This window comes from Blennius ocellaris (assembly GCF_963422515.1).
Source record: "Blennius ocellaris genome assembly, chromosome: 24".
In the NCBI taxonomy this organism is placed as follows: domain Eukaryota; kingdom Metazoa; phylum Chordata; class Actinopteri; order Blenniiformes; family Blenniidae; genus Blennius; species Blennius ocellaris.
The window spans coordinates 9,108,098-9,133,405 of NC_137673.1; the positions used below are offsets into that span (position 1 = coordinate 9,108,098).

The following is a 25,308-nucleotide window of genomic DNA, read 5'->3' on the forward strand; positions in this document are numbered from 1 at the left end:
TAAATGGGAAGTTAACCGAAATCGGTTATTTTCTGGGTTTTTTTTCCTTCCTTTTCCTTTTTTCATCAGTTCCTCTACTTTGTTTGACATTATTTCATCTTCACTGTGTGTATTTTATCACGTCCTGTTGCGTTTTTGACACGTTTAGTCTTGTACTGAGCAAAAACCTCTTGTCCTTTCTTTGTTTATTTGGAAGAAACAGACAATAAAACACCCCCCAAAAAAACTAAACAAACAAATGATGATGAAATAAAACGTTAAATGTAGGAAGAGGAAGGTTTTAAATTTTTTTTTTTTTACCGAGTAACGTGAACTTGACGCGCACTTTTATGCCTCAGGGTCAAACAGCTGCTGTGTGTGTGTGTGTGTGTGTGTGTGTGTGTGTGTGTGTGTGTGTGTGTGCGTGCGTGTGTGAGTGAACAGTCCAGGTGTGTCCGCCTCGTCCTGTCTTTGCCCACCGTGATGGACACATGTCCCCCCCTTCCTCCTCCTCCTCTTCCTCAGTGCCATCTTTGGGGGGGTGGATAAAAATATCCTTTGCAAAAAAAAAAAAAAAAAAAGCTTCCGTTTTGACGCGCTTCCACGACTGAAGTTGCCGTGCTTCACCACTAGATGGCGGCAGATCCCCTCCCCCCTCCCAGGCACTGCCTCCTTAGAGGTCAGAGGTCACGTTGCAGCAGAAACGTGCCGGGAAATGTTTGGCTCAGTCTGCAGCCACACTGGACTTCCTAATTGGCGTGGAGCCCCGGAGACCTTCTTAATCTCTTAATCCCCATTTCCCCCCCTGCGGTGGGTCGTGAACCTGCCCCTCGTCACCCCCCCCCCACACTTTATTTTCTCTCTTTTTCATTTTCGGTATTTTTTTGTCCTTTTCTCCATCACTTTTTTTGTGTGTCTTTATTTTTTGAGTTGGAAATTGAGCTTTAATTGTGTTTTATCCTCGTCATTTTCAATCCATTTCGGGATTATTTCTTCATCTCTGAGGATCTTTTTATTTTCTTACAAAAAAAGGAAAAAGGCACGGTTGAAACGCAGGGAACGGTGAGGTATTTCTATATACAGCCGGCAACACGAGACGAAAATAAATAAATAGGCGCGTACGACTGGAGGAAAAACAACAACAACAAATAACAATAATAATCCACGATTTTGGTTAGAATATTGCAGCTGCAGTGAAACGGCGGATCCTCCTCTTCCTCCTCCAGCGTGACGTCAGCGTCCAGCGACGGGAAGCTTCAAGCAGAAACAGCCGGTTAGTCTTCACCTCTTTTATCCCTCCATTCCTCCATCTTTACATTATTCAACATAGACTTTATACCGTTTAAAAACAATGTTTAAGGGTTTAATTATTGTTGAAGTGGTTTGTATTCCCTTTCTTTTGCGTCTCTCTGGTGTTTTTCTTCCTTTCTATCCTTTGTTTTTCTTTAAAGGTGTTACAGGAGGATGTTCTTTTTCCGGGTGGACCATCAAGACTATTGGTCCTCCCAACTGTCAATCATTCTGGTGATATATTACGTCAGGCCGTCGTACGTGCTCGTCCCCAGGTAGCGTGGATCTATACGTTTTCACTTTCTGCGCATGCGCGCTTTCAGGTGCGTATGGCGAGCGACGCCTTCAGCTAGCTCGCAGTTCTCACCGGGTACTTTGAAAATGGCAGAGGGTCGCAAGAGAAAACGTGTCTTCGAAGTGTATGAGAAGAAGAGAAAGGCTTCGGAAGAGAGAAACAAGACCAGAGTGTTTTTGGGAGATTCATTCACACGATGGCGCTGAAAGCCCAGGTTGGGCTTCCCACTGACGCTTCAGTCGCCAAGTTTCGACTCGACAGGTAAAGTTTGGCATTCGATTTGGAGAAATCCATTTCAAATCACTTCCAGTAAAAGTTATCTACGTCTATATTGTAACTTTCCAGGGTTGATTAGTTTGTTTTGTAATTTGCATCGTCAGTAGTTATCGCGGCTTGTGTGAGCGATGCCGACTTGTGACTTGTAAACGGAGCGTGCACGAGGAGAACTGGGCTCGTGCACGTCTCTCGCACACGTTTTAGTAGGCGTTCCGTCTCGGGAGCAGGGAGAGCGTGGAGAGGGCGGTTCTTTCCTAAAATTCGGGATAATCCTCATGTACACCTTTAAATAATGAGCGTTTTCATACTTTTCATTCACATTTGACATGTTTTTGACACTTTATGTCTCATATTGGTCTTTTCGCGTGTATTTCTGTTACTCGCTCTGTTTTCATTACTTGTTATTGTTTCTTTTTTTCCTTCTTGGGCGTCTTTTCTTCAATGTTAATGTTTCTTTCTATCCTTTTTTAAGAAATGCCGTTTTTTCACACCTTTTATGTGTTATTGAGAATTTCTGTCTCATATTGTTATGTCTCATCTTGTTTTCTCAGATTCTTTTTTTTTTTTTAATGTTCTGTCCTATTCTACATGTTTACTCTCTTTCTTAATTCTTTTCGGTATATTTAATCTGATTTTATGGTTTTATTTTCTGACTATATTCATTTAGTGTTTTTTGGGGGGATAATTTAGACTTTTTGACCATGTCTTTGGGATTAATTAGTTTTTATTTGATCGTTTTGTGGTTCTTTGTTGATCTTTCCTGCCTTTTTGTGGGTGTTTCTGTTTTTATTCGATGATGTTGGCCTCTTTTTGGTCGTTTCATCCCCGCTCTCATTCAAATTGAGCGTTTGAGGACGTCGACTTCCTGCGTTGTGAGTTTCTCGGTGTCGGTGTTTCCCAGAGCGTCCGCCGCAGACGGGCTCCGGTCAGCCCTGGGTCCCCCGCGAGGGAGGATGTGGGATGTTTTACGAGCAATACTGATTTTATAGTTTCGCCACAGACAGTCTGGCTCTGCGGACGCATTGGATCAGTCGGCGCGTTTTTTAATTGAGTTTTTTTCCCCCTCCACGTGTTTCCAGTTTGTGCGGCGGGCGAGCGGCGCGGCTCGTCTTACCCGTTTGGAGCAGAGCGACCCCGAGTAGCCGCTCCTGCAGGCGCAGACGTTCGGCCGGACGCAGCGGCTGCCGTACAGACACTTCTGCTCACACTGGGCTGAGAGACGGAACGGACAGAGGTCAGGAAGATGCTCTATAATCTGATGTTAGAGGAGGAAGATGCTCTATAATCTGATGTTAGGAGAGAAAGATGCTCTATAATCTGATGTTAGGAGATAAATATGCTTTATAATCTGATGTTAGAGCAGGACGATGCTCTATAATCTGATGTTAGAGGAGGAAGATGCTCTATAATCTGGATGTAAGTGGAGAAAGATGCTCTATAATCTGATGTTCGTGGAGGGAGATGCTCTTTAATCTGATGTTAGTGGAGGAAGATGCTCTATAATCTGATGTTAGAGGAGGAAGATGCTCTATAATCTGATGTTAGCGGAGGCATGTGCTCTATAATCTGATGTTAGAGGAGGGAGATGCTCTATAATCTGATGTTAGCGGAGGCAGATGCTCTATAATCTGATGTTAGCGGAGGCAGATGCTCTATAATCTGATGTTAGAGGAGGAAGATGCTCTATGATCTGGTGTTAGAGGAGAACGATGCTCTACAATCTGGTGTTAGAGGAGGAAGATGCTCTATGATCTGGTGTTAGAGGAGGAAGATGCTCTATAATCTGATGTTAGAGGAGGGAGATGCTCTATAATCTGATGTTAGCGGAGGCAGATGCTCTATAATCTGATGTTAGAGGAGGAAGATGCTCTATGATCTGGTGTTAGAGGAGAACGATGCTCTACAATCTGGTGTTAGAGGAGGAAGATGCTCTATGATCTGGTGTTAGAGGAGGAAGATGCTCTATGATCTGGTGTTAGAGGAGGAAGATGCTCTTTAATCTGATGTTAGTGGAGGAAGATGCTTTATAATCTGATGTTGGAGGAGGAAGATGCTCTATAATACGTCAGTGTGTCATTGCTCACGGTTCTGGCAGAGCGTTCCTTGCCACCCCAGGCTGCAGTGGCAGGTATTTGGACCGACACACTCTCCTCCGTTCAGGCACTTCTGCAGGCAGCTTGCTGAGAGGAAGAATACGAACCGCCGTCACCATGGAGACGGAGCGTCCCTTTAACAATTCAACCATTAAAAAAAAAAAAAAAAAATGTTTTTGTTGCTCACGCTTGTCGCATCGTTGCCCTCGCCAGCCGGACGGACAGTCGCACACGTCCGGGCCGACGCACCGGCCGCCATTCACGCACCGGGGCTCACACACACCTGGGGAGGAAGAGGAGAGCGGCGGCGTGACGGGACGAGCGGCGAGGAGGAAGAGGCGGGGAAGACGAGACACTGACTTCTCTCGCAGCGCCACCCGGTGTATCCCTGCAGGCACGAGCACACGCTGTTCCTCATGCACACGCCGCCGTTCTTACAGGGAGGGCTGCAGACGGCTGCAGGAGAAAACGACATCAAGGAAAGAAAACGACGTCAAGAAAAGAAAACGGCATCAAGAAAACAAGCTCAAGAAAAGAAAACATCAAGACAAGACAACATCAAGACAAGAAAACGAACACAAGACAAGAAAACATTAAGAAAAGAAAACAAACAGCAAGACAAGAAAACATCAAGACAAGACAACATCAAGAAAATGAACACAAGACAAGACAACATCAAGACATCAAGACAAGACAACATCAAGAAAAGAAAACTAACACAAGACAAGAAAACACTAAGAAAATAAATCAAACACAAGACAAGAAAACATCAAGACAAGAAAACGAACACAAGACAAGGAAACATCAAGACAAGAAAACACCAAGACAAGACGACATCAAGACAAGAAAACGAACAGAAGACAAGACATCAAGACAAGAAAACGAACAGAAGACAAGACATCAAGACAAGAAAACGAACACAAGATAAGATGACATCAAGACAAGACAACATCAAGACAAGAAAACGAACACAAGATAAGATGACATCAAGACAAGATAACATCAAGACAAGACAACATCAAGAAAAGACATCAAGAAAAGACATCAAGACAAGAAAACGAACACAAGACAAGACATCAAGACAAGACATCAAGACAACATTAAGAAAAGAAAACATCAAGACAAGGAAACATCAAGAAAAGGAAACATCAAGAAAAGGAAACATCAAGAAAAGGAAACATCAAGAAAAGGAAACATCAAGACAAGACAACATCAAGACAAGACAACATCAAGACAAGACAACATCAAGACAAGACAACATCAAGACAAGACAACATCAAGACAAGACAACATTAAGAAAAGAAAACAAACACAAGACAAGAAAATGAACACAAGACAAGACAACATTAAGAAAAGAAAACAAACACAAGACAAGAAAATGAACACAAGACAAGACAACATTAAGAAAAGAAAACAAACACAAGACAAGAAAACATTAAGAAAAGAAAACAAACACAAGACAAGAAAACATTAAGAAAAGAAAACGACATCAAGAAAACGACCAAGAAAACAAAACGACCTCAAGAAAAGAAAACGATAGCCCTCATGAGGACGGCTGTCGTCCAACTCCTACTGTTCTGCGTTCTATTTGCTTTATTTGGTGTCGTTTTGTTTATCTTGGCCTTTGTTTTTCATTATTTTTGTCCTTTTTTTTTGTCATTTTCAGTGTTTTTCGGCTACTTTTACATGTTTTTTCAAATATTTTGTGTCTCTTTCATGATTTCTTGAGACTTGTTTAGTGTCTTTTTGTGTCCATTTGTCGTCTTTTTATTGCCTACTTGTGTCTGTCATCTATTCGTGGCTTTTTACCGTCTTTTTGTTGATATTTGTCTTTACTTCAAATATATTTGTCATCATTTTTTGCTAATTTGTCATTCGTCTGTCCATTTGTCATAATTTTTTTTCTTTTTCTTCTTGAGGTGAGTCGTCACACACGAAGACGGCTTATTTGTCTTCATCCTCCGGACAGTCCTGTGGACGAGTGTTGAGGGGGGCGGAGCCTCGATTTACCGTTCTGGCACTGGGCGCCGTAGAAGCCACGAGGACATTCGCAGGCGTCAGGACGGACGCACACGCCTCCGTTCAGACAGACAGGAGAGCAGAGAGCTGGAAGAGCGGGACAGTCTCTGTCAGCTCACACCGGGGGACTCGTCCTCAACACGTCTCCGCTCCTCAAAACTCACCGGTCCGGCAGGACAGCCCCGTCCAGCCTGCGGGACACGCGCACCGGTCCGGGGAGGCGCACCGACCTCCGTTGTGGCAGTGGCGGCTGCACACCACTGTGACCAACGAGAGACAGTCAACACACAGAGGAAGACGGAATGGAGACACGTGAGGACGGGCGGGGGACGGGGGACTGACTGGTCTCGCAGCGAGGGCCGACAAAGCCGTAGGGACAGGAGCAGGTCTGCGGTCCCACGCACGTCCCCCCGTTCTCACAGCGGGCCCCGCACAGAGCTGCAACGAGAGGACACGCAGTGGGGACGCCGGCAAACGGCCCCGAGGTGGGACGTAGGGAGGGGGAAGCGCCCAGCGGCCCTACCTTCCTCACATGTCTCTCCGTGGAAACCCTGGGGACACCGGCACACCTCCGGGGACACGCACACGCCGCCGTTCACACACGCCGGGGAGCAGATCGCTGAAATCAAACATAGTGACGCGCTGAGGGTACGGTCTGCTTTCTCATTTTCTCATCATTCTGTGTCATTTTCTCATCATTTTGTGTCATATTATCATCATTCTGTGTAATTTTCTCATCATTGTCATTTTGTGTCATTTGCTTCTCATTTCTAATTTTGTTTCTTTCTCATCATTTCGTATCATTTTCTCACGTTCTCATCATTTTCTGTCATTTTCTCATTTTATGTCATTTTCTCATCATTTTGTGTCATTTTCTCTTCATTTTGTCATTTTCTCACGTTCTTATCATTTTCTCATCCTTTTGTCATTTTCTCATCAGTTTGTCATTTTCTCATTCTGTGACTTTTTTGTCATTTTACGGTCATTTTGTCTCATCATTTTGTTACTTTCTCATCATTTATCATTTGCTCATTTGTAATTTTCTCACTTTCTCATCATTTTGTCATTTTCTCACCATTTATCATTTGCTCATCATTTGTAATTTTGTTACTTTCTCATCATTTTCTCATCATTCTGTCATCCTTTTGTCTATTTGTCACAATTTTGTCTTTTTACGGTCATTTTGTGTCACTTTCTCATTATTTTCTCATGTCATTTTCTCATTTTGTTTCCTTTTCTCGTCATTTTCTCCTCATTTTGTCTTTTTCTCGTCATCTTGTTTCATGTCCTCATGTGTTTGTCATAATTGTATGTCTGTCACTTGTGCTTCATTTTGTCTTTTTCTCGTCATTGTCTTTCTGTCGTCTTTCTGTTTTTTCGTCGTAATGTTGTCGTTTTCTCATCGTTCTGTTTCTGTTGTCTTTCCGTCATGTTGAATGCATCATGGAGGTCCGGGGAGAAACGATCTGCACCCTGAACGACGCCGACTAATGGTTGTGGATTGTGGACGTGTCCCGGACCTGTCTCACAGTTGTCCCCGGTGAAGCCCGTCTTGCAGCGGCAGGTGTTGGGTGCAGCACACTCCATGTTCCTCCCGCACGTGTGCCTGCAGACGGCTTGGAGACAAAACCCAACGGTGAGGACGCTGCGCCGGCGTCCCGTCTGGCCGGCGGGACGCCTCCGGTCTTACCTTGGCAGGCTTGTCCGTCTCCGACGTGTCCCATGGGACACCTCCCGCAGCGGAACCCCGCGTCCGCCGTCGGCCGGCACTGGACGCCGGGGAAACACGGCCGGTCGGCGCAGGTCCCCGGTCGCCGTTCGCCCGCGGCACCGCTCCGCATCCCCGGCCGGACGGGGGACGTCTTGCTCGTGGGCGCCGGAGCCGTCCGTGGTGTCTCCGGCCCGGCGTCGTCTCCGTCTCCGTCCGCGGAGAACTCCGTCTCGCCGAGGGCGTAGGACAGAGCGCCGAGGGAGGCGGTGAGGGGGACGGCGGGCCGCGGCGCCGTCCGCCGCCCCGCCTGAGAGGACGTCAGGTGGTGAAGCTGGGGACGGGTCGTCTGCCTGGACCTGGGGGACGCGGGAGTCGCCCTCGGAGACGGGACCCCCGAGTGCCGAGACATCTGGAACGACGTCGGGGGACATTCTTTTGACGCAACCTCCTTTCATGACGTAGGTTGCTGTAGCACGCCATTAAAAACTCACCGTGGCGACGGCCAGCGGGTCCGCCTCCCTCCGCCCCGTCCCGCCCGCCCTCCCCGAGACGTTCTCCGTCTGTCCTCTGATGACGGACGAGGACAGGTGCCTGAAACTGGGCCTGCTCGGCCGGTTCGGGAGGTGCAGCTGGGAGACTCTGCTTCCCTGTGGAGTTCGACCGGGTTTGCTGAGAGTCTGCTGCTGAGGCAGGTGATTGGACGCTGCGGAAAGACGGGAGGTCACATGATCGCCGCCGTCTGGAATCGTCATGGAAACATCTCTGGTATTGACTGCGCGAAAACCCCTGAAAGTTTTGACATTTTGTGAAGGGACAAAAATGTAAAATGGTGCTCCGAGGCATTGAAAACGCAACTTTTGGAAAATGCGCCAACTCCGTCTCCATAGAAACGGTGGGGGAAAACGTAAACCTAACTTTTTTAAAAACTGTCCATCTGCGTGGAAAAGGATGACAATGCCACTTTTTGATAAAACCCTATTGACATGGAAACACGGGATAAATGCAACTTTTTGAAATCAATCCATCTCTGTGGAAACTAGAGAAAGTGTAGCTTTTTAAAACACTTCATGGAAACGAGAGAAAATGTAACTTTTTGAAAACAGTCCTTTATGGAAACAGATGAAATGCCACTTTTTTGATAACGCATCATTTTCATGGATACATGGGATAAACGCAACCTTTTGAAAACACTCCATTATCATGGAAGCTAGAGAAAAAGTAACTTTTTGAAAACGTCTCTCCACTAGAATGTCCGCGTTCTCTCACTGTTATTGTTTTGTAAACTTGCACCAAACACCTGGTGTAAACGAGTGAAAAAAGCCGACGCTTGAGGTCAAAAACAGACGGAAACTAAAATGCATCCAAGATAAATCAGGCCAAAACCAGCCGGAGGCCAAAAAACACCAACTGACACTATAAACGGTTGGAAATAAGCTTAAACTGTTAAAAAAAATAATAAAAAAAAAACTTTTCGAAACCAGCTTTGGTTTTATTCACTAATGAAAGCAACTAAACAGTTTACCGCTGATCTGACGTGTGGATTCTTCTCGTGTGTTTTGCTTTGGGTGACACACAAAAAAAAAAAAGAAAAGACGTGAGCGGACATCTGGATATAAATGAACACAAACCCCAGCGGAGGGATTTCAGTTGGACGGAGGAAACGTCCTCCGAGTTCTGGGAAGGAGCATGAGACGCTCGTCCTCCGGCCCAAAAACGAGACGGTGGTTATTGGATGCAGCTGCTGATTTATGAGCCCCAATAAACAACACGCCTTCAAACCAGGACAAATACATAAAACGACCTCAGGGTTGGCTTTTGTCCCCAGTTTGTCACTCTGTCTTTCTTTGTTGTCGTTTTGGGGGTTTTTGTGATTATTTTGGGTGGTTTTCTCATCAGCTTGTCTTTCTTTAGCTTGTCTTTTTGTTGTTTTGTCATCTTTTGATCATTTTGTCGTTTTTGTCTTTCTCTGGATATTTTGCGTCTGTGTGTATCTTTGTTATTTTGTTGAATTATTGTCTCTTTGTTTCTGTTTGTGTCTTTTTGTAATTTTTTTTGTTTATTTACTCATTTAATGTCATGGGTTTGTGTCATTTTTCTCATTTTGTGCCTTTTGTAATAATTTTGCATCTTTTTTTTCTCATTTTGGGTCGTTTTCTCATCAGTTTGTCATTTTCTGATCAGTTTGCGTTGCTTTCTCATAATCTTGTCTTTTAATAATTTTGTCTTTCCGTTTTCCATCAAATTTTTTTCTTTTTTCTCCATTGAATTTCGTAGTTGGACTCCAAACCCCCTCCAGGAGCCGTGGTCTACTTCCAGGATGTGAGAGATAATGTCCATTTTACATCGTTTCTTATACACACATTTAATCTACGCCCTTTGAACGCTACAATTTTGTGTCTTTTTGTCGTCGTTTTGACGCGAGAAGTCTTTAAATGCGGGGATACGAGGGGAAAAACCAATCTAAATGTCCCGATTACCTTCCTTGTAGTTCTTCATACAGACTCGACCGTTGCCGTACAGCCCCGGCGGGCAGCGTCCGCACACGTACCCAACGTGCGGCAGCCTCCGGTTGATGCACTGGACGCCGGGGAAGCAGGGCCGGCTCGCGCAGGTCGCCGAGACGTTGACGACGGGGTAATGAGCCGATCCTGGGAAAAACATCCGCCGACCTTTGGGATTTAATAGAACCACACGAGACATCCCAGTCGGACCCTGCCTACCTGGAGCCGCTCGGTCTGAAGGTCGGGTTTCGCCGGGAGCTCCGGGTTTGTCTCCGGGGTCTGTGGACGTCTTCCCTCCGTCCGACACGGTCCTGGAGGAGTCCCCGCTTCCCGGGTGAGTTCTCCCTGACGGCTCGGTCTTCGTTCGGGGCGCCGCTGCTGTATTTACTCTGCTACTTCCTGTCTGGCCTGCAGCCTCTCTCCAGGGGGCGGCCTTGCTCTGCGGGGACGTCCCGCCCGATGTCCCCCGTGAGACGTCGGTCTCAGCTCGTGGAACGTCTGGTGCCTTGTCGACGGTGCGGCGAGGCACGGATGTGGTGGCGACGGCAGCCGGCTGGACGAGTGCTACGCGACGGAAGACAGATCGTTTGTAGGGTTGCCTCCGACCGACTAAACTGACCGTACTTTGATAATCCCATTGGCTAAACTCCTGAAACGTTGGAGGCAGCGGCCATGCAAGGACACTCTCGCTGTCCAATCTAATCCCAATCTAAACCTTGCGATTGGGAGACGACCGCTCTCCCAACCAAGCCGCTCCTTGAAAAGAGTTTGTCTAAAAAGTAACTGGCCAAAAAGACTAGTGTCCGACTGAGGCACAACTAAGAAAGGAGGGAATCGAAGATCCTGGATCGTTGCCCTTTTGAACGCAACGGAGGCCAATCGGGTACCAGAGGAACCAGGAGAATGGCCAAGGGAAGAAGAGTACCCCTGCTTGAACTACCACTGTCAACAGATTAGACGGTACTTGATAATTTCCCTTGGTAATGGGTGAATAACCTCGCATCACGTTGGAACGGGACTCTTAACATACGGTGAGGTTTTTCTCTGCAGAGCAGCTCCGATGTCGTACCCTCAGTCCTGCTAACGGGATCCAGGTGAAGAAGTCCTGTGCATTAGTGCATTTCTCATATAATTCTTCCCGATCACGGGATTTCCTCACTGAAACAACCTCGTGTGGTCTTGTAAAACCCTTCAAACTCTGTCGGACATTTACTAGATAATGTCCACAATCTGTTCAGCAACCAAAGGTTTTCATTCTTCTCACATGATGAAACGATTGGACTTTTCTCTTATTTGGCCGTCGGGCCTTCCCCGACTGGATGCCAGATTTCAGCAAGGAAAGGGGGATAATCTGCGCTTACCTGTACAAGACGTCCCGTTTCCCAGCATGCCTCGGGGGCACGGGCCGCAGCCGTAGGAGCCGTAGCCGTTGAAGCACTGGACTCCCGGGAAGCAGGGCTTTGCCTCACATTCGTCGACGTCTTCCGAGCAAGTCAGACCTGCCAGAATAAACCACGGGAGGAAGAGAAATTAAACGGGTCCTGTTCACGTGACCTTTTCACATGAAAACGCTAAACTTTTGTTGCTTTTTTGTTGTACAAGACAACGGTGCTTGTAGGCATTGAAAATGCAGCTTTTTAAAAACGGCTTCCAAAGTGGAACGTTTTGAAGAAGCCCCTTACCCATGGAAATGAGGGAAAATGCAACGACTCCGTCTCCATGGAAACGAGGGGAAAATGCAACTTTTAGGAATTTCTTAGACTATGTCTCCGTGGAAATGGGTGAAAGTGCAACTTTTTGGAAATGCTTAGACTCCCGTGTATGTGGAAATGGAAGAAAATGCAACTTTTTGGAATTTCTTAGACTGTCTCTGTGGAAATGGGTGAAAATGCAACTTTTTGAAAAGCCTTAAACTCCACCTCCATGGAACAGCGGAAGCGCAACGTTTTGTAAATGCGTAGAAAAGGGGTGAAAATGCAACTTTTTGAAAAGCCTTAAACTCCACCTCCATGGAACAGTGGAAGCGCAACTTTTTGTAAATGTGTAGAAAAGGGGGGGTGGAAATACAAGCTTTTTGAAAATGTTTGACCTTGTTTCCATGGAAATGGGGAAAAGCAACTTTTCAGAAATGCTGGTACTCAGCATTGGCACCATGGTAAACGAGTAGTTCTGCACACGCTCAGTAGGAGGACAATCAGAACCATGTCAATGGCCTGTCATGAGTCCCAGTCTATATTCTCCTGGGACGTGGTAGTTTTATTTTGACAGTCACCGTAATAATAATCCAACTCTCACCTCTCAGCCCTGCAGGACACTCGCATCTGTGGCCGCCGGCCGTGCGGACGCACTCGCCGGCGGCGCACGGCGCCGACAGGCACGAGTCCACGTCCTCGCCGCAGAGTTCCCCCCGTGTCCCCTCGGGACACACGCACAGGTACGTCCCGCTGCCGGCGGGGAAGTTGACGTCCGTCACGCAGGAGCCGCCGCCCTGGCAGCCGCAGGGCACCACGTCGATCTGCGCGAGGAGAAACTGACTCGGTAACCGTGACGACCGCCGTGGGAAAGTGTCTTGGAAGTTTTTCATCGAGAGGATAGGTGAGGAAATGTCTATATTTTCATAAAATGACCTCAATCTCTGCATAGAGCCGATTTTAATGATGCACAATACAGTGACGTGTAATAAACAAACTCCTATTGCTGTTGCATTATGGGTGTTTTTAAACGGCGTGTTTTTGCTTACCTCCACAGTGAAGCTGCTCTGAGCGTCGCACTCGTCGGACAGCGTGAAGCTGAACCACCGCCGGCTCTCCTCTTCCTCCTCCTCCTCCTCCTCCGTGGGGACTCTCCAGATGAGGAGGCCGGCGGGGGACAGGGCGGCCCCCGGCGGCCCCTCCTCCAGCTGGAAGAGCAGCGCCGAGCCCTCGGGGTCCGACGCCGCGAACTGGAAAACAAAGTTCTCCCCGGCGAACGTCCGCAAGTCGCCCGGAGGCCGGTGGAACGCCGGCGGCTCGTTCACTGCGAAACAAGAGAAGCGATGACGGAGACTTCCTGTCCTGAAGTGAGCTCCTCACGCGGAAAAGTCATCATTAACGCACGCGGAGGGGGGGGGTCTCCGGAGGAATGTGACGGGTAACGCCAGGAAACACCTGCTTAGCGTCGCGCTCGCCAGCGTGAGGGACGTCTAATCAGATTAAGCCGCCACCGGCGGGAATACCCAGAATACCTTGGCTGCGGCGGTTGGTGGGAAGGTTAAGATCGTATGTCCATGTATTTTCATAAAATGTAGCTTTATTAATTTTGTAGGCCTCTGTATATTACGTATGTTTTTTATATGGACCAAAATAATATGATAATTTGAAGACATTATTTTGCGGTAAAATATTGTGTTTGAGAAGTCTTTGCTGTTTCAGGGTTGTTTTGTGTCTTAATCCACCGTGTGTCTCCCCCCCCCCCCTCTCTCTCTCTCTCTCTCCGAGTGGTTAAGCGACAGGTCAAGGCACGCTGGGGAACTCAAACCTCCGCCGCTTTGATCTACTAATGGAGACAAACCGGACCGCGGTTGGACGGCGAGCGGAGCGAGAGACTGTACTCGGACCAAACGCCCCTCCGTCATTAGCGAGAGAACCAGCGTTTTGCCAGAAAAACATCCCCCCCCCCCCCCCCCCGAGACAAACGTGGGTTTGTGCTGAATTGACTTGGTACCTTGGTTGACGGACCAGGTGAACCTGGACGTGTCGGGGTCACAGAGGAGGCAAGGGCTGCTGGGATTGGAGGCTCCGGCGGCAAAACACATGCCGTCGATGCTGCAGGTTTGCTCCTGGCCGACGGGGGAGGATAAAAAAAAAAAAAAGATAAAAGGGCAACACTTTGTCGTATTTGCTCAACCGGCGACATTTTTTGTTGTTGCAGAACCTGTTAACCGGAAGACGCCAGGTAAGAAACATCTGCTCTCTCTCTCTCTCACTCCAGTTAATTCAATTTGCGTCAGCTCTGGCAGGCAAACATCCTGGCGTCTGAGGGCTGTGTATCTGTCTGTGCTCCCATAAAAACCACTTCCAGTAACTTCACAACCTCTTGTCGTTTGGGAAACTGTCTCTGGTTTTGTCATTCATCTTAAAAACCCACCTGGTCTCTTCGGCCAACACGGGCTCTTGCTATTTTACTCCACACCTTTTATTACTCATCTCAGCTGCCCACGTCTAATCTTTTCATTTGTCACTGTTTTCTGAATATTTCCGGTGTCCTCTGTGCGAGTTACCTTTAACTTACAGGGTCCTGATCGGGACGCCTCGCAGACCTGACACACGCCGTCGTAGATCGTCAGCACCTTGGCCTGGCTGTACTGGGAGCCGTCATTGGTCACCTGGAGGTACGGTAAATGAGTCGGCGGATCTTTGAAGGTGCTCTAATGGCGCTTTTCCACCAGCTCCTACTCGGCCTTACTCGCCTTGCCGCTACTCGGCTCAGCCTTGGCTGTTTGCGGTTACAATATAGCACGACCACGGCGTGGGCGGAGTCATAGGTGCATAGTACTATCTGCTCGTTGTAGCTCGCTTGGAACCTCGGCTGCACAGGTACCGCGAAAGTACCTGGTAGCGGAGACCAACATGTAGTAGAAAAGCTTAAATGGCAAGTAGAGTCAAGTTGAAAAGCGCCTTAAATGTGGACTAAAAAGGAAGGCTTGCCTTAATCTCCCAGCGTGCGTACGGCGTGTCATCCATGATGAAGTCTTCGGTGCTGACGACGGCGTTGCTCAGGGATGGAACAGCGCAGTCTAGAACTTTGGAGCTGAGGAAGGTGGCCTTCGTTCTCTGCTTTTCCCCCGGAACCCAAACCTTGTTCATGTACTGTGGATGGAGTTCGCACGGAGTAAGGACACGGAAAATGCAAGGACACTTTTCTTTTAAAGGCTCTACTTCATCTTCACCTTCAGTCTGGTGGCGTGGCAACTCAGGTCTGGCGAGTCTATGAAACCAAGGCCGAAGACCCTCACGCTGCGACAGTCGACGGTTCGGATGTCACACAGTCCGCTGTTCTCCAGATCCGTTATCTCCACCGGCTGGCCTTCAAGCGCAGAGAAGCACAGTTCATCAATCCGACCATTACAAAACGGATACTGTATATACTCGCAGTGCAACCTGACCGGAAAGTTCTCAGCAAAACATCCTAGGATCAGTTCCAATGCTCTGCACATACTCACTGATGGTCAGGCTACAGTCATGGAAGCTGTAGCCTTGGTAGCACTGGCAGCCCCACTCCGTGCACTCGCCGTTCCCGTTGCAAAAGTTGGGGCAGCGTAGAGCCATGACCACCTCTCCGGACAATGCTGGCGGACTGCCCACCTCCAGGGCCCTCTGGGTCCGATTGTCCAGTAGCCTCCTCTCGCATTCGTTCTCCAGGTACGGCAGCAACGCCTCCTCCCAGCCCAGGTCGTCCTTGAGCTGCAGGTCCAGAATGCAGAGGTCCACCGCCTCGTCCAGGCGGCGTCCCAGCAGCCCTCTGCACACGGCGCCAACTGTGGAGTTGGCCAAAGCCATCTGGCATACCTCTAGGGCTTTGGCTGAGGTCAGGCCGCTGGGCGTGGGCCACCGGGGCTGCGCTTCCGTTCGAGCCTCGGCCAAGTGGTCCTCGGGGAAAAAGTAGGCGAAGCTCTCCAGGTCGGCTTGGCTGAGGCTCTGCGTCATGAAGACGGGCTGGAACTCTAATTGCGCCTGTCTCTTCGGCCTGTGCACGGAGAGCAGAAGATCCTCCCTGAACTCGCCGGCCAGTTCCAGATCGCCGTCGGTGTCACTGTGGAACCAAAGGTGCCTCCTCTCCAGGGGATGACTGCCGAATGTCGACAGATCCAGAATGCTTTCCTGTCTCTGTGGACTCTTGATGTATTCCACTGTCGTGTCCATGGAGGGGAAGACAGATGTGTAATCCACGTTCTCGTACGAGGCACAGTCGGCCTGAGCGGAAGGATTGTACAAGGTCCTCATCTCTCTGCCGGCATGTGGAGGAGAGTCGTATCCTTTCTGGCACTGGCAGAACGGCCTCCTCACCTCCTGCGTGGCCCCCGGAGGCGTTTTGTCGAATAAACTCTCACCAGGGGCTATCCTAACAAACAAGGGCGGCAGAGACTTTTTAAATACTTCAAAGATCAGCTTCATGCTCAAATTTCTTTAAATGCTTTAAATTGCTCCCACCTCCATTCCTCTATGAAGTGACGCAGGCCGTCTCCATCAGAACTTTGGAAGTCATTGTTGCCGTTGCGGTCAAAGGTGCCGCAAAGGCCCCGAGTGTTGCTGTAGTCAACGCTGGGCGCCCGAACCGAGAGGCTCATCCCCCAGTCGCCAACATCGGCCCTAACAAAGGCCCCGGACGGAAAGATCAACTACAAGAGGAGAGTCACATCCAGCAGCTGATTACCATTAGCTCATCGCTCTCTAACTATATACAATAATGATTTTTTTTTTTTCTTTTCTTTTCCCAAACAAATATCCACCAGAGTGGAAATGTTCGGATACCTACGGTGACCTTCTTCCCCTGGTGGGACTCCAGCACGCGGACCCGGCTGCCCTCGCTGTCACCGAGCCTCTTCAGGGTGAGCCGAGGGCGGCTTTCCTGCGGCCGGCCGTTGCACATGTCGAATATGGCCACGTCGTTCCCCTCCCGCGCTGCCACGCCGCAGTTGCAGGCGACGGAGTAATGTCTGCTGCCGCAGTCCCACTGGCGAGAGTGGACCTCAAACTCTCTGACGAGGCTCCGGTAGAGGACAAAAGTGCCCGTCTGGTGGTTCTCGTAACGCCTCGTGGACGAACGGGAAAGACCATTTAAAGTGAGCTACAGATTGGAATTACAGCGAGCGCTGGCAACTGATGGGAAGGCAAAGTACCTGCCGTCAAGCGTAATGATGTGTGGGTCAGTCAGAGAGTAGCAGACAGAGGTGGGAACATCCTGGACGGTGACCTGAGGGCAGAGGTCAGAGGGATTAATGGATCTCCACCCACTGACCCTTTGACCTTGGGCTTTGATGTTTGCACCAAACACAGATGGGGAGAGATGTCTGCAGCCGAGCCCCTCGGAGACACGCCGTCTGGAGGCATGACTTCATGCCTTACGTAATGTGACCACCGGTGACCGCTTCACGAGGAGCTTTTCAAACGTCGCACAGCTCCGCTTTGGGCCCTAAACTCCAAGCAGCCCTCTAGTTTTATGAAGAACCGTGTGTACATGTCAACAGTATGACCGAGAAACCTGTAATTGGAGCCGTCATCTTAATACCCTCTAATTAAAGTAATACTTAGGTTATTGTTCCACGCTGCCGCTATGCTCCATTTAGCTTTTGACTTCAGCGCGCTCATGAAAGGATCCAAAAATAAAAATCAGCGAATCTGCTTAAGCTTCTTTAAAGAGCTCAATGACGAGCTCTTCAAAATCTTAAGACCTTCCCGAATCCGTTTTTGGATTGTTAAGAAGCACCGAATCCTCCTGGATTCCTCACGGATCACTAGAACAAACCCCTTAAAAACCCAACCAGCCGTTCCATGAATGACGTTCCCAAAATGAAAACTCCATGCTGGCCGGTGTCCCGAACACTAACCATAACCGTCACTGTCCCTCCACTCACTTTGAGAGACATTGGGGTGTAGCTCCTCCAGAGTCGCGGTGCGCCGGGTCCGGGAACGGCGCTGATCAGGCTCGGTCGGTTCCCGTCTCGCGTGAAGTCGGTCACGGCGGCGACGTAGAACGTGGCCCGACCGCAACTGCGGCCGGCGCAGGCGTTCGGCCGGAGCTCCACCTGGCAGACGGACAGCGCCACGTTGGCCTCATGTCCGATACCGTCTGGGGGGGGGAAAGACAACTTTAACCCTCCTCAACTCACAAGCTCATTGTTTCTGGTTTGGGCTCAGTGGTCCTGTTAAAACCGCCGGCGGAACTGTTTAGTTCACGAGCGACGCGGCGCTCGTCCCGCAGGTCTGACCTGGGTCGTGGACGCTCAGCGCCAGCGGGACGCCGCACTGACGTCCGTGGTCGGAGCTGAAGCAGGGGATTGGCACCGTGCTGTGGACCGTCACCTCGTGCTCCTCGCTGTTCTCCGCTATCTGGAGCGAGTCTAGAGAAAACTGAGGGAGAAACCGGTTTGACCGAAGAGAATTCCGATCGATGGTTTATTTGGTCAACCAGATACATGACGAAACAAACAAACAATTTCTATCCACTTGAACGTTAAACTTATTTTGTAAAACCTCACGCACAATAAAGCTACAATTAAAGCAACAAAACAAACGGTTAATTCGACTTGTTTTCTCTGCTGTTACTGGAAAAAACGAAATTTAAACGGTCCTTTAAGGGATCACAGTGGATTTTAACTTAGTGATTCCTGAGCTTGATAGTTAAAAAAATAGTGACCTTGAACCACCTTTCAAATGCTTGACACATAGTCGCTTTTTTAAAAATATCATCCAGGTGATTCCATAAACTAAGACCTTTTATAGAAACGCGACTTTCTTAAAGTTAAGACATGTTTACTGACCCTCAGTCCAGCATAGAAACTTTCACTTTCTTTCGGCGTTGATCTGCTGTGGGTGAAGTTTGCCCTGAAAGTCGACACGCTGCAGGAATACTGAAAGAAAAAAAAAAGGCACAATAGTGTCGTTAATCAGATTTAGATTCAAATTAGAACGTTTTTCTTTGAATATTTGATGAAAATGTCTATTTAACCAAACAATTACAACACGGAGCGATTACAATCTCAACATAAAGCCAATTTTAAAAACATTTTCTGGTGCAGAATACAGTGAAATATCACCAAAAACCTCTTCCATAGCTGGTTTTGAGGCTAGTTCGATAGCAACGCAGGTCGCTATCTTTCATGGCAGGATCAGCGACATCTCAGCTGTTAAGAAATTTGTTAAAAAAAAAACCCACCAATGTTTTATTTGATTTGAGCCCGTTTTCGCCCGCAAGTTGCCCGATATTGTTGCCTGACATTTCAACGCGGTTTAAAGAGGTGATGATGTTGGAGATTTAGCAGCCCCTCCTATATCTAAAGCTACGTCAACACAAGCCCTGTGAACAAAGCCGACATGATCCAGACTCGACAAATATCCCCCCCCCCCCCCCCCCCCCCCCCCCCCGGTGCCCAAACTACGCCAGAGTGACATCCGCCCCGGTTCTCAAACAGCGACGCTGATCCCAAACAGATCTAATAACTTCATGTTTCCCCAACAAAAAGACGGGTCGTCGGGGAAAACGGAGCCGTCGTGCTCCAGCTGCTTGGAAAGGCGCGCTGTGCAGCCGAGTGTTGACATGCCACAAACAGGAGGGGTTATCATAACAGTCATTATCCCCCTTCAAGGCTCGCCGATGCCCGGGGAGCCGCTGCTCAGCGTCAGGTGACGGTTCCGGAGGAAACGTCTCCCAAACCTCCCGGATCCAGACTTTCGCCAGTGTTTCACGTGTAGAATCGTGAACTGGTCAACAGCTGTTTGGTGTTTTTTTTTCTCTCCATGTAATCGGAGCTTTTCACTGCACACACTTGTAAAAGCATGTCAACAAACTGGAAACTAAAAAATGGTTGTAAGAGATCTCAATGAAAGGATGGAAGGATTCATGATGTCCCAGTGCAAAACTTTCCGACAGTGACAAACTGAAGTTCTGCCAGAAAGTTCAGTGAAGTTAAATAAGGACGAATTTAGATTTATTTGCACTAAACGTCAGATAAACAACCCCGGGGATGAAGCGCGTCGCATCAACGGCTCGCCAGCTGCAAGAACTGGGCGACGCCAAACACTCGGCCCATCGAGACTTCTCAGATATGCGGAGGCGTCTTTGCCACAATGTGTTCCACGGCTCGGTGTTGGATCCACCTTTCAAACAAAAACCAAACAGAGGAAGCGTGCGGCCCAGAAACACTTCATCTTGTTGCACGGAGAGGACTTCTTCCCGTCGGGTTCCCTCGCCACATTCTGGAGCTCTGCAAAAATAGTTTGAAGCAATCCACGCGTCTGGATGCATTTTCACCTAACCCACTGTGTGACTTGAGCGGCTTTCTTTGTGGACTTGTGCGCCTGTCCGTTGAGAACGACTTCCTCGTGAAGATCTGAGCGATCGGTTTAAATGAGGGACACATGTGGAGCAAGGCTTTCCCAGCCTGCAACTGATTTGCCTCGCCAACCCTCCTCTCGCTCTCCTCACGACTGGACTCACACGCCGCCTCTCCGCCGAGGCAAAAATAAAAGAAAGAGGTCGGCGTGATCCGTGGCTTTATGTCCGCCGGCTGGTTGGAGGGTCAGCGCGTCCACACGCGCCGTCTGGCAGGTATTACCTTCTCCCCGAGCCTGAAGTGGACGCCGTCCATCTCCGCCACGGAGAAGGGCTTCAGCGTGGACTCCTGCCGGATCTCGGCCTTCATGCTGTGGCCGATGTGCCGAGCCCAGACCACCTGGAAGCCCAGCGGCTGGCTCCACGGCGGCGGGACGAAGGAGCACCTCAGGTGGACGCTGTGGCCGATCAGCTCCGGGGCGAGGACCGGCCGCGACGGCAGAGGCGGGACGGCGACTGCAAAGGGACGAGCGACGGACGGCGTTGCTTCACCGTCCAAAATCTAACATCGTGGTTTGAGTCATGAGCAGGTTCTGCGAGCGTCTCGTACCTTTACAGCGGCCGTTCACCTCCACCTCCCCCGGGGGGCACAGTCTGGGTCCCAGGTCTGGAGCGACTGAAGCATAAAAATCAATAGAAATCAAATTTTAGTCCTTTATTGAGGATAGACTCGAGTGTCCACGATGTTGCCGGTCACCTCTGGCGCAGTATCCCATGCATCCCTGCGTCGGCTGCAGGTAGTACACCAGGAAGTCGCCGCAGTGGCGCACCGTGACGGGGATGCGGAAGAGGCAGCAGTCTTTGGCGCTGCCGTGGAAGAACTGCCAGGTGGCGCAGGCGGAGAGCTGGCGGAGCTCGCCGGGCCGCGGCAGGCTGGCGTCCCTCAGCGACAGCCACACCGGAGCCTGGGTGCCGCAGCGGTTCATCTGCGAGGGGAGGAGGTGGACAGAAACTGTCATTACCTGGATTCCGCTCTGCACCTGGACCCAAGCTGCTCATTAAACCCAGATTCTAGCCTGTTTGCGCTCGTGGACGACGTTTGATGTCGTCTTTTTGTGTTTGTTTTGAAGGCGGGCTAGGGTTGGGGCGCTACCTCAACGCAGGACGTGGGCATCTCCGCCGGCTTGTTGTTGATTCTGAAGCGGTACCAGCCCGGCGACAGCGAGTGGTCGCAGATCAGGTCCTGGATGGCCTTGTTCTGGATCTCGGTGGAGTCGAAGTCCACGCTGCGATGGGGGTTCTGCAGAGTCCGGTGGCCGCCGGCATGACACTCGGGAGCTGAGGGGCCAGATTACACCCCAACGTTAAAAAAATCGTTTTCAGTGCCTGAAACATAAAAGCTGCCGACTGAGGAAGACCGAGACTGTTGTGATTGAGTTTACAGCTTTGGATCATTTCAGTCTGTTTGGAAATTCGCCCTCGGTTTGAAAAAAAAAAAAAACGACAACCAAAAACAAAATCCTCCTTTAAGCAGAGGAAATGAAAACAGCAGAATCTCAGGGGAGGGGAGTGATTAGATCATGTCTTTATATCGGAGTCCTGCTGTTTGGCCGTGAACTGGAAGAGCAGACAAAACAAACGCGGCTCACGGTGTTTTGTGGGAATCGGTCCCGTCGCTCTGTCCTCAGAATGAATATTAACTGTGGGAACAGTCGATTGAAAATGAGCTTGACAGAGATTTTACCACGTACAAATGTGCTTTTCCACTTTTTTAATTCCCTCGGATGAGTCGTGTCCTGGAGGTAAAATAACCGGCCGCGTTTGGAGATTTTGACTCGGTAATTACTATGATTATATTCACAATACAAGGAATTATTGTCATTCTTTCGGTCTCTAATTAAGACAAAGAATGTGTAATGAAAGGCTGCTTATGTCTGGCAGTTCATTAATATAAATATGCGACGAATCTCGCCTGCGATTGGACGATTCATCCTGGGAGCCACATGTGAACACAAAGCTCTATTTCTGTGCCTTCTAAGTTTGTATTCCAATTTTTTTTTTTTTTTTGAATATCTTAAAAGATTGCGTACGTGTACACGTGTTAAACCCCGTCAGTTGAGGTCTGCCTTGCTGTCTTTGAGCGGTGGGAACGGTATGGACGAGCTGAAACCAGATGGCGGCGGTGCAGCTTCACAGGTGCCCGACCAGATGTTTGAACCCAACGTTGAAGAAGGGAAACGGTCATCAGGGACGCGGATAGCGGTGGGAAACTATAGATGGATAGGACCAGCAGGTGGCGGTGACGCAAACCGCCGTTAAAACCCAAAAGAAGAAGATAAGATGATGTAGATTTTCCCAAAATAGTGGAATCTGTGCAGCTGCCGACGCAACGAGACCGGCCCTTTTGGCACAGACTGGAAGAAAAAGAAAAAAGAATCAAGCAGGTGTAAATGAAGTCGACTGGCATAAATCTGTCGTGACCCTTTGAAGGGCCGATAAAAAAAAAAAACCCTCGACATCTGCGGGAAAATACTTCCCGAACATCTGCGACGGACCGTCAGCCGAGAAGGCGTCTGATCTGATTGAGGTTGTCCAGATCGCTAAGAATTACCGACATTCCTCGGAGCCTCTTAACTCGCCCCGGGACCGTACGCTCAGCCTAGCGGCGCGTGGCGGCAACCTCTGGAGTCCGTCTGCAGCCGGAGGCCGAAAAGCGTCCGATAAAACGATGCGAGCAGACGTATCTCGCCGTCTTCGGCTCGTCGAGTCAAAGAGCGGCGGCTGAGCAGAGTTGCTGTGCGGTGATGCCCTGAACGCGGTCTTGCAGGCAGGTTTCTTGTGTTGACAGGTGGCCGCAAAGCAAATGGTTTTGTTTACACTGTCGCCCGCCTCGTCTGACAACGCTCAAGGTCGCAGGTCATCCAAACAAACCCGGGCGGGGGGAACAATCGGCTGCTGGTCCAGACCGTCGCCGTCGGCATCTTAATGAGTTTACAGAGCCGGAGAGGAGGCGCAGGAGGATTTGGAAAAGTGTGTGGGGGGGGGGGGGGGTGAGCTAATGATGCAGCCTCCGGGGAGGGGGGATGGGTGGGTGGAGGTCCCACTGGGAGGGAGGGAGGCCCAGATGTGCAGGGAATTCTCCAGTTTCTCAGGGGGGGTGGGGGGGGGGGGGGTAATTTAGGAGAGGTGGTGTGAACATGGCTGAGGTTAAGAGGGGGGGTGTTCGTCCCAGACGGCCTGTCAGTTACAAACACAAAACTTTTCTTGCATTTTCGACTCTCTCTCTCTCTCTCTCTCTCTCTCTCTCTCTCTCTCTCTTCCCCCCCCCCCCCCCCCCCCCCCCCCCCCCCACATTCCTGCCTGATCTCAGAGGAGCTGGAAGTGTGTGATCTGTGCCTTCTGCCTCCCATCATGTCTACATTGCACAGATTACCTCTACATCTTTGATTGTTTGCTTGTTTATTTGTCTCTCTCTCTTTGTTTCCCCTCGTCTTTTCTCACAATCCTTTCACTGGAGCAACATCTCTGACTTGAAATTTTAATACTCTATAAATCTGCTCGTTTTGGGATTATTTGCTGCTGCTTCTTTTTTTTTAATTCATTGTAAAAGCGACTTCAATTGGCGAAATGGGAATAATCCGAAATTGAAACAGGCATTGTTTTAAAACAAAAAGCGGTGGAAAAGGGAAGAAAACATGATCACTGGATTTTATATATATATATATAAACGTGTGTGATATTCTGTAATAAAACCAGCTTGTATTGTTGCTTTTCCAAAGTCTCATTCAGTTCAGCTCTGGAGCTGTGAGTAATTTATTGTTTGCCCTTTTGGATAATAATTGGGAAAATGCGAGCGTGCACGAGACTCCTGTTCTATGTAGTAATTTAAGGTGTCGTGTTTAATTCGCTAAAACGAGGTGTGAATTCACTCACCGTGTTGCGCCGATGCCGGGACCCGCAGCAGCGCCACGCGTAAAAGCAGAAGTCCCAATGCGCCGCGGAGCATGGCTGCAGCTTCGTCTCAGTCACCCGGTCCCATTGAGCGCGAGGAGAAACCCTGCGAAAGTCGGCGCACGAACTTGATTTCCCAGAGAGGAGGAGGAGGAGGAGGAGGATGATGACAATGGAGTGGAGAGGGAGGAGGCTGTAAACGCTCCGTGGAGGTGGGGCCGTCTCCTCTGTGGACCCCCCCCCAACCCCCCCGAAACAAGCGATCTTCTGCAAACATCACGTGCGCAAAGTTAGTAAATCACCCCCGTAGAGCTGCGCTCCTCCGGCGCGGTGCGCGCGCACGCTTCGCCCGTGCGCCTCCGCGTCGTCCGTCCGTGACCTCAGAGGGGAGGACGTGAGTCGCGTGCACGATTCTGATTCATGTTCGTGCAACTTGCTACCCAAAGCCGAACTGACCCATGCAGGAGCAATTCGGAGTTTTTTTATTTTTTTTTATTTCACTACGGTCCAATCTGGATCACATGTGCATTCAGAAAGATTATTTTGCAGAGAAAAACAACAACTTTGCACATTGTTTTAATTTGAAATACAAAAAAAGGAAAAGAAAAACACATGATTTAGGTATAAATGTGACTTTGTCTCTCATCCATGTGGTGTTTCATCTGGGGATGCTCTGGTCCTGGTCTTGACTCAGTCTTGGTCCCTTAAAGTCTTGGTCTCAAGATTCTCTGGATTTGGTCTCAGAATTCTCTGGTCTTGTTCTCAAGATGCTCTGGTCTTGGTCTCAGGATTCACTGGTCTTGGTCTCAAGATGCTCTGGTCTTGGTCTCAGAATTCTCTGGACTTGGTCTCAAGATTCTCTGTTTTTGGTCTCAGGATTCACTGGTCTTGGTCTTGGGATGCTCTGGTTTTGGTCTTGACTTGGTCTTGGTCCCTTAAAGTCTTGGTCTCAGAATTATCTGGTCTTGGTCTCAAGATTATCTGGATTTGGTCTCAAGATTCTCTGGTCTTGGTCTCAGGATTCTCTGGTCTTGGTCTCAGGATTCTCTGGACTTGGTCTCAAGGTTCTCTGGTCTTGGTCTCAGGATTCTCTGGACTTGGTCTCAAGATTCTCTGGTCTTGGTCTCAAGATTCTCTGGTCTTGGTCTTGGGATTCTCTGGTTG

At 49.2% G+C, this 25,308-nt stretch overlaps 2 protein-coding genes across 2 annotated transcripts in view; one reads left to right on the forward strand and one right to left on the reverse strand.

Moving 5' to 3' along the window:
- Nucleotides 1–978: 978 nt before the first annotated feature.
- On the reverse strand, nucleotides 979–24,249 carry LOC308147853 (von Willebrand factor D and EGF domain-containing protein). Its single transcript, XM_080520188.1, has 32 exons — nucleotides 24,127–24,249; nucleotides 21,347–21,531; nucleotides 20,951–21,179; nucleotides 20,804–20,869; nucleotides 20,477–20,709; nucleotides 18,683–18,772; nucleotides 18,131–18,272; nucleotides 17,777–17,991; nucleotides 17,042–17,115; nucleotides 16,678–16,954; nucleotides 16,353–16,540; nucleotides 15,365–16,263; nucleotides 15,092–15,228; nucleotides 14,850–15,011; nucleotides 14,423–14,527; nucleotides 13,867–13,981; nucleotides 12,905–13,179; nucleotides 12,460–12,679; nucleotides 11,526–11,663; nucleotides 10,141–10,728; nucleotides 8,155–8,366; nucleotides 7,643–8,072; nucleotides 7,473–7,568; nucleotides 6,476–6,571; nucleotides 6,295–6,390; nucleotides 6,117–6,212; nucleotides 5,944–6,039; nucleotides 4,294–4,389; nucleotides 4,121–4,216; nucleotides 3,925–4,020; nucleotides 2,955–3,052; nucleotides 979–1,233 (listed from the first exon to the last, which is right to left on the reverse strand). The coding sequence occupies exons 1-32, from the start codon at nucleotides 24,197–24,199 to the stop codon at nucleotides 1,213–1,215; spliced, it is 5,940 nt and encodes a 1,979-aa protein (XP_080376314.1). The 5' UTR covers nucleotides 24,200–24,249; the 3' UTR covers nucleotides 979–1,212.
- The window catches only part of kynu (kynureninase), a gene marked incomplete at its 3' end in the record, with an annotated part of 31,948 nt that continues 20,509 nt past the window's right edge, over nucleotides 13,870–25,308 (forward strand). Inside the window, exons 1-2 of the mRNA XM_080519733.1 lie at nucleotides 13,870–13,973; nucleotides 14,074–14,097. The remainder of the gene's footprint in view (nucleotides 13,974–14,073; nucleotides 14,098–25,308) is intronic.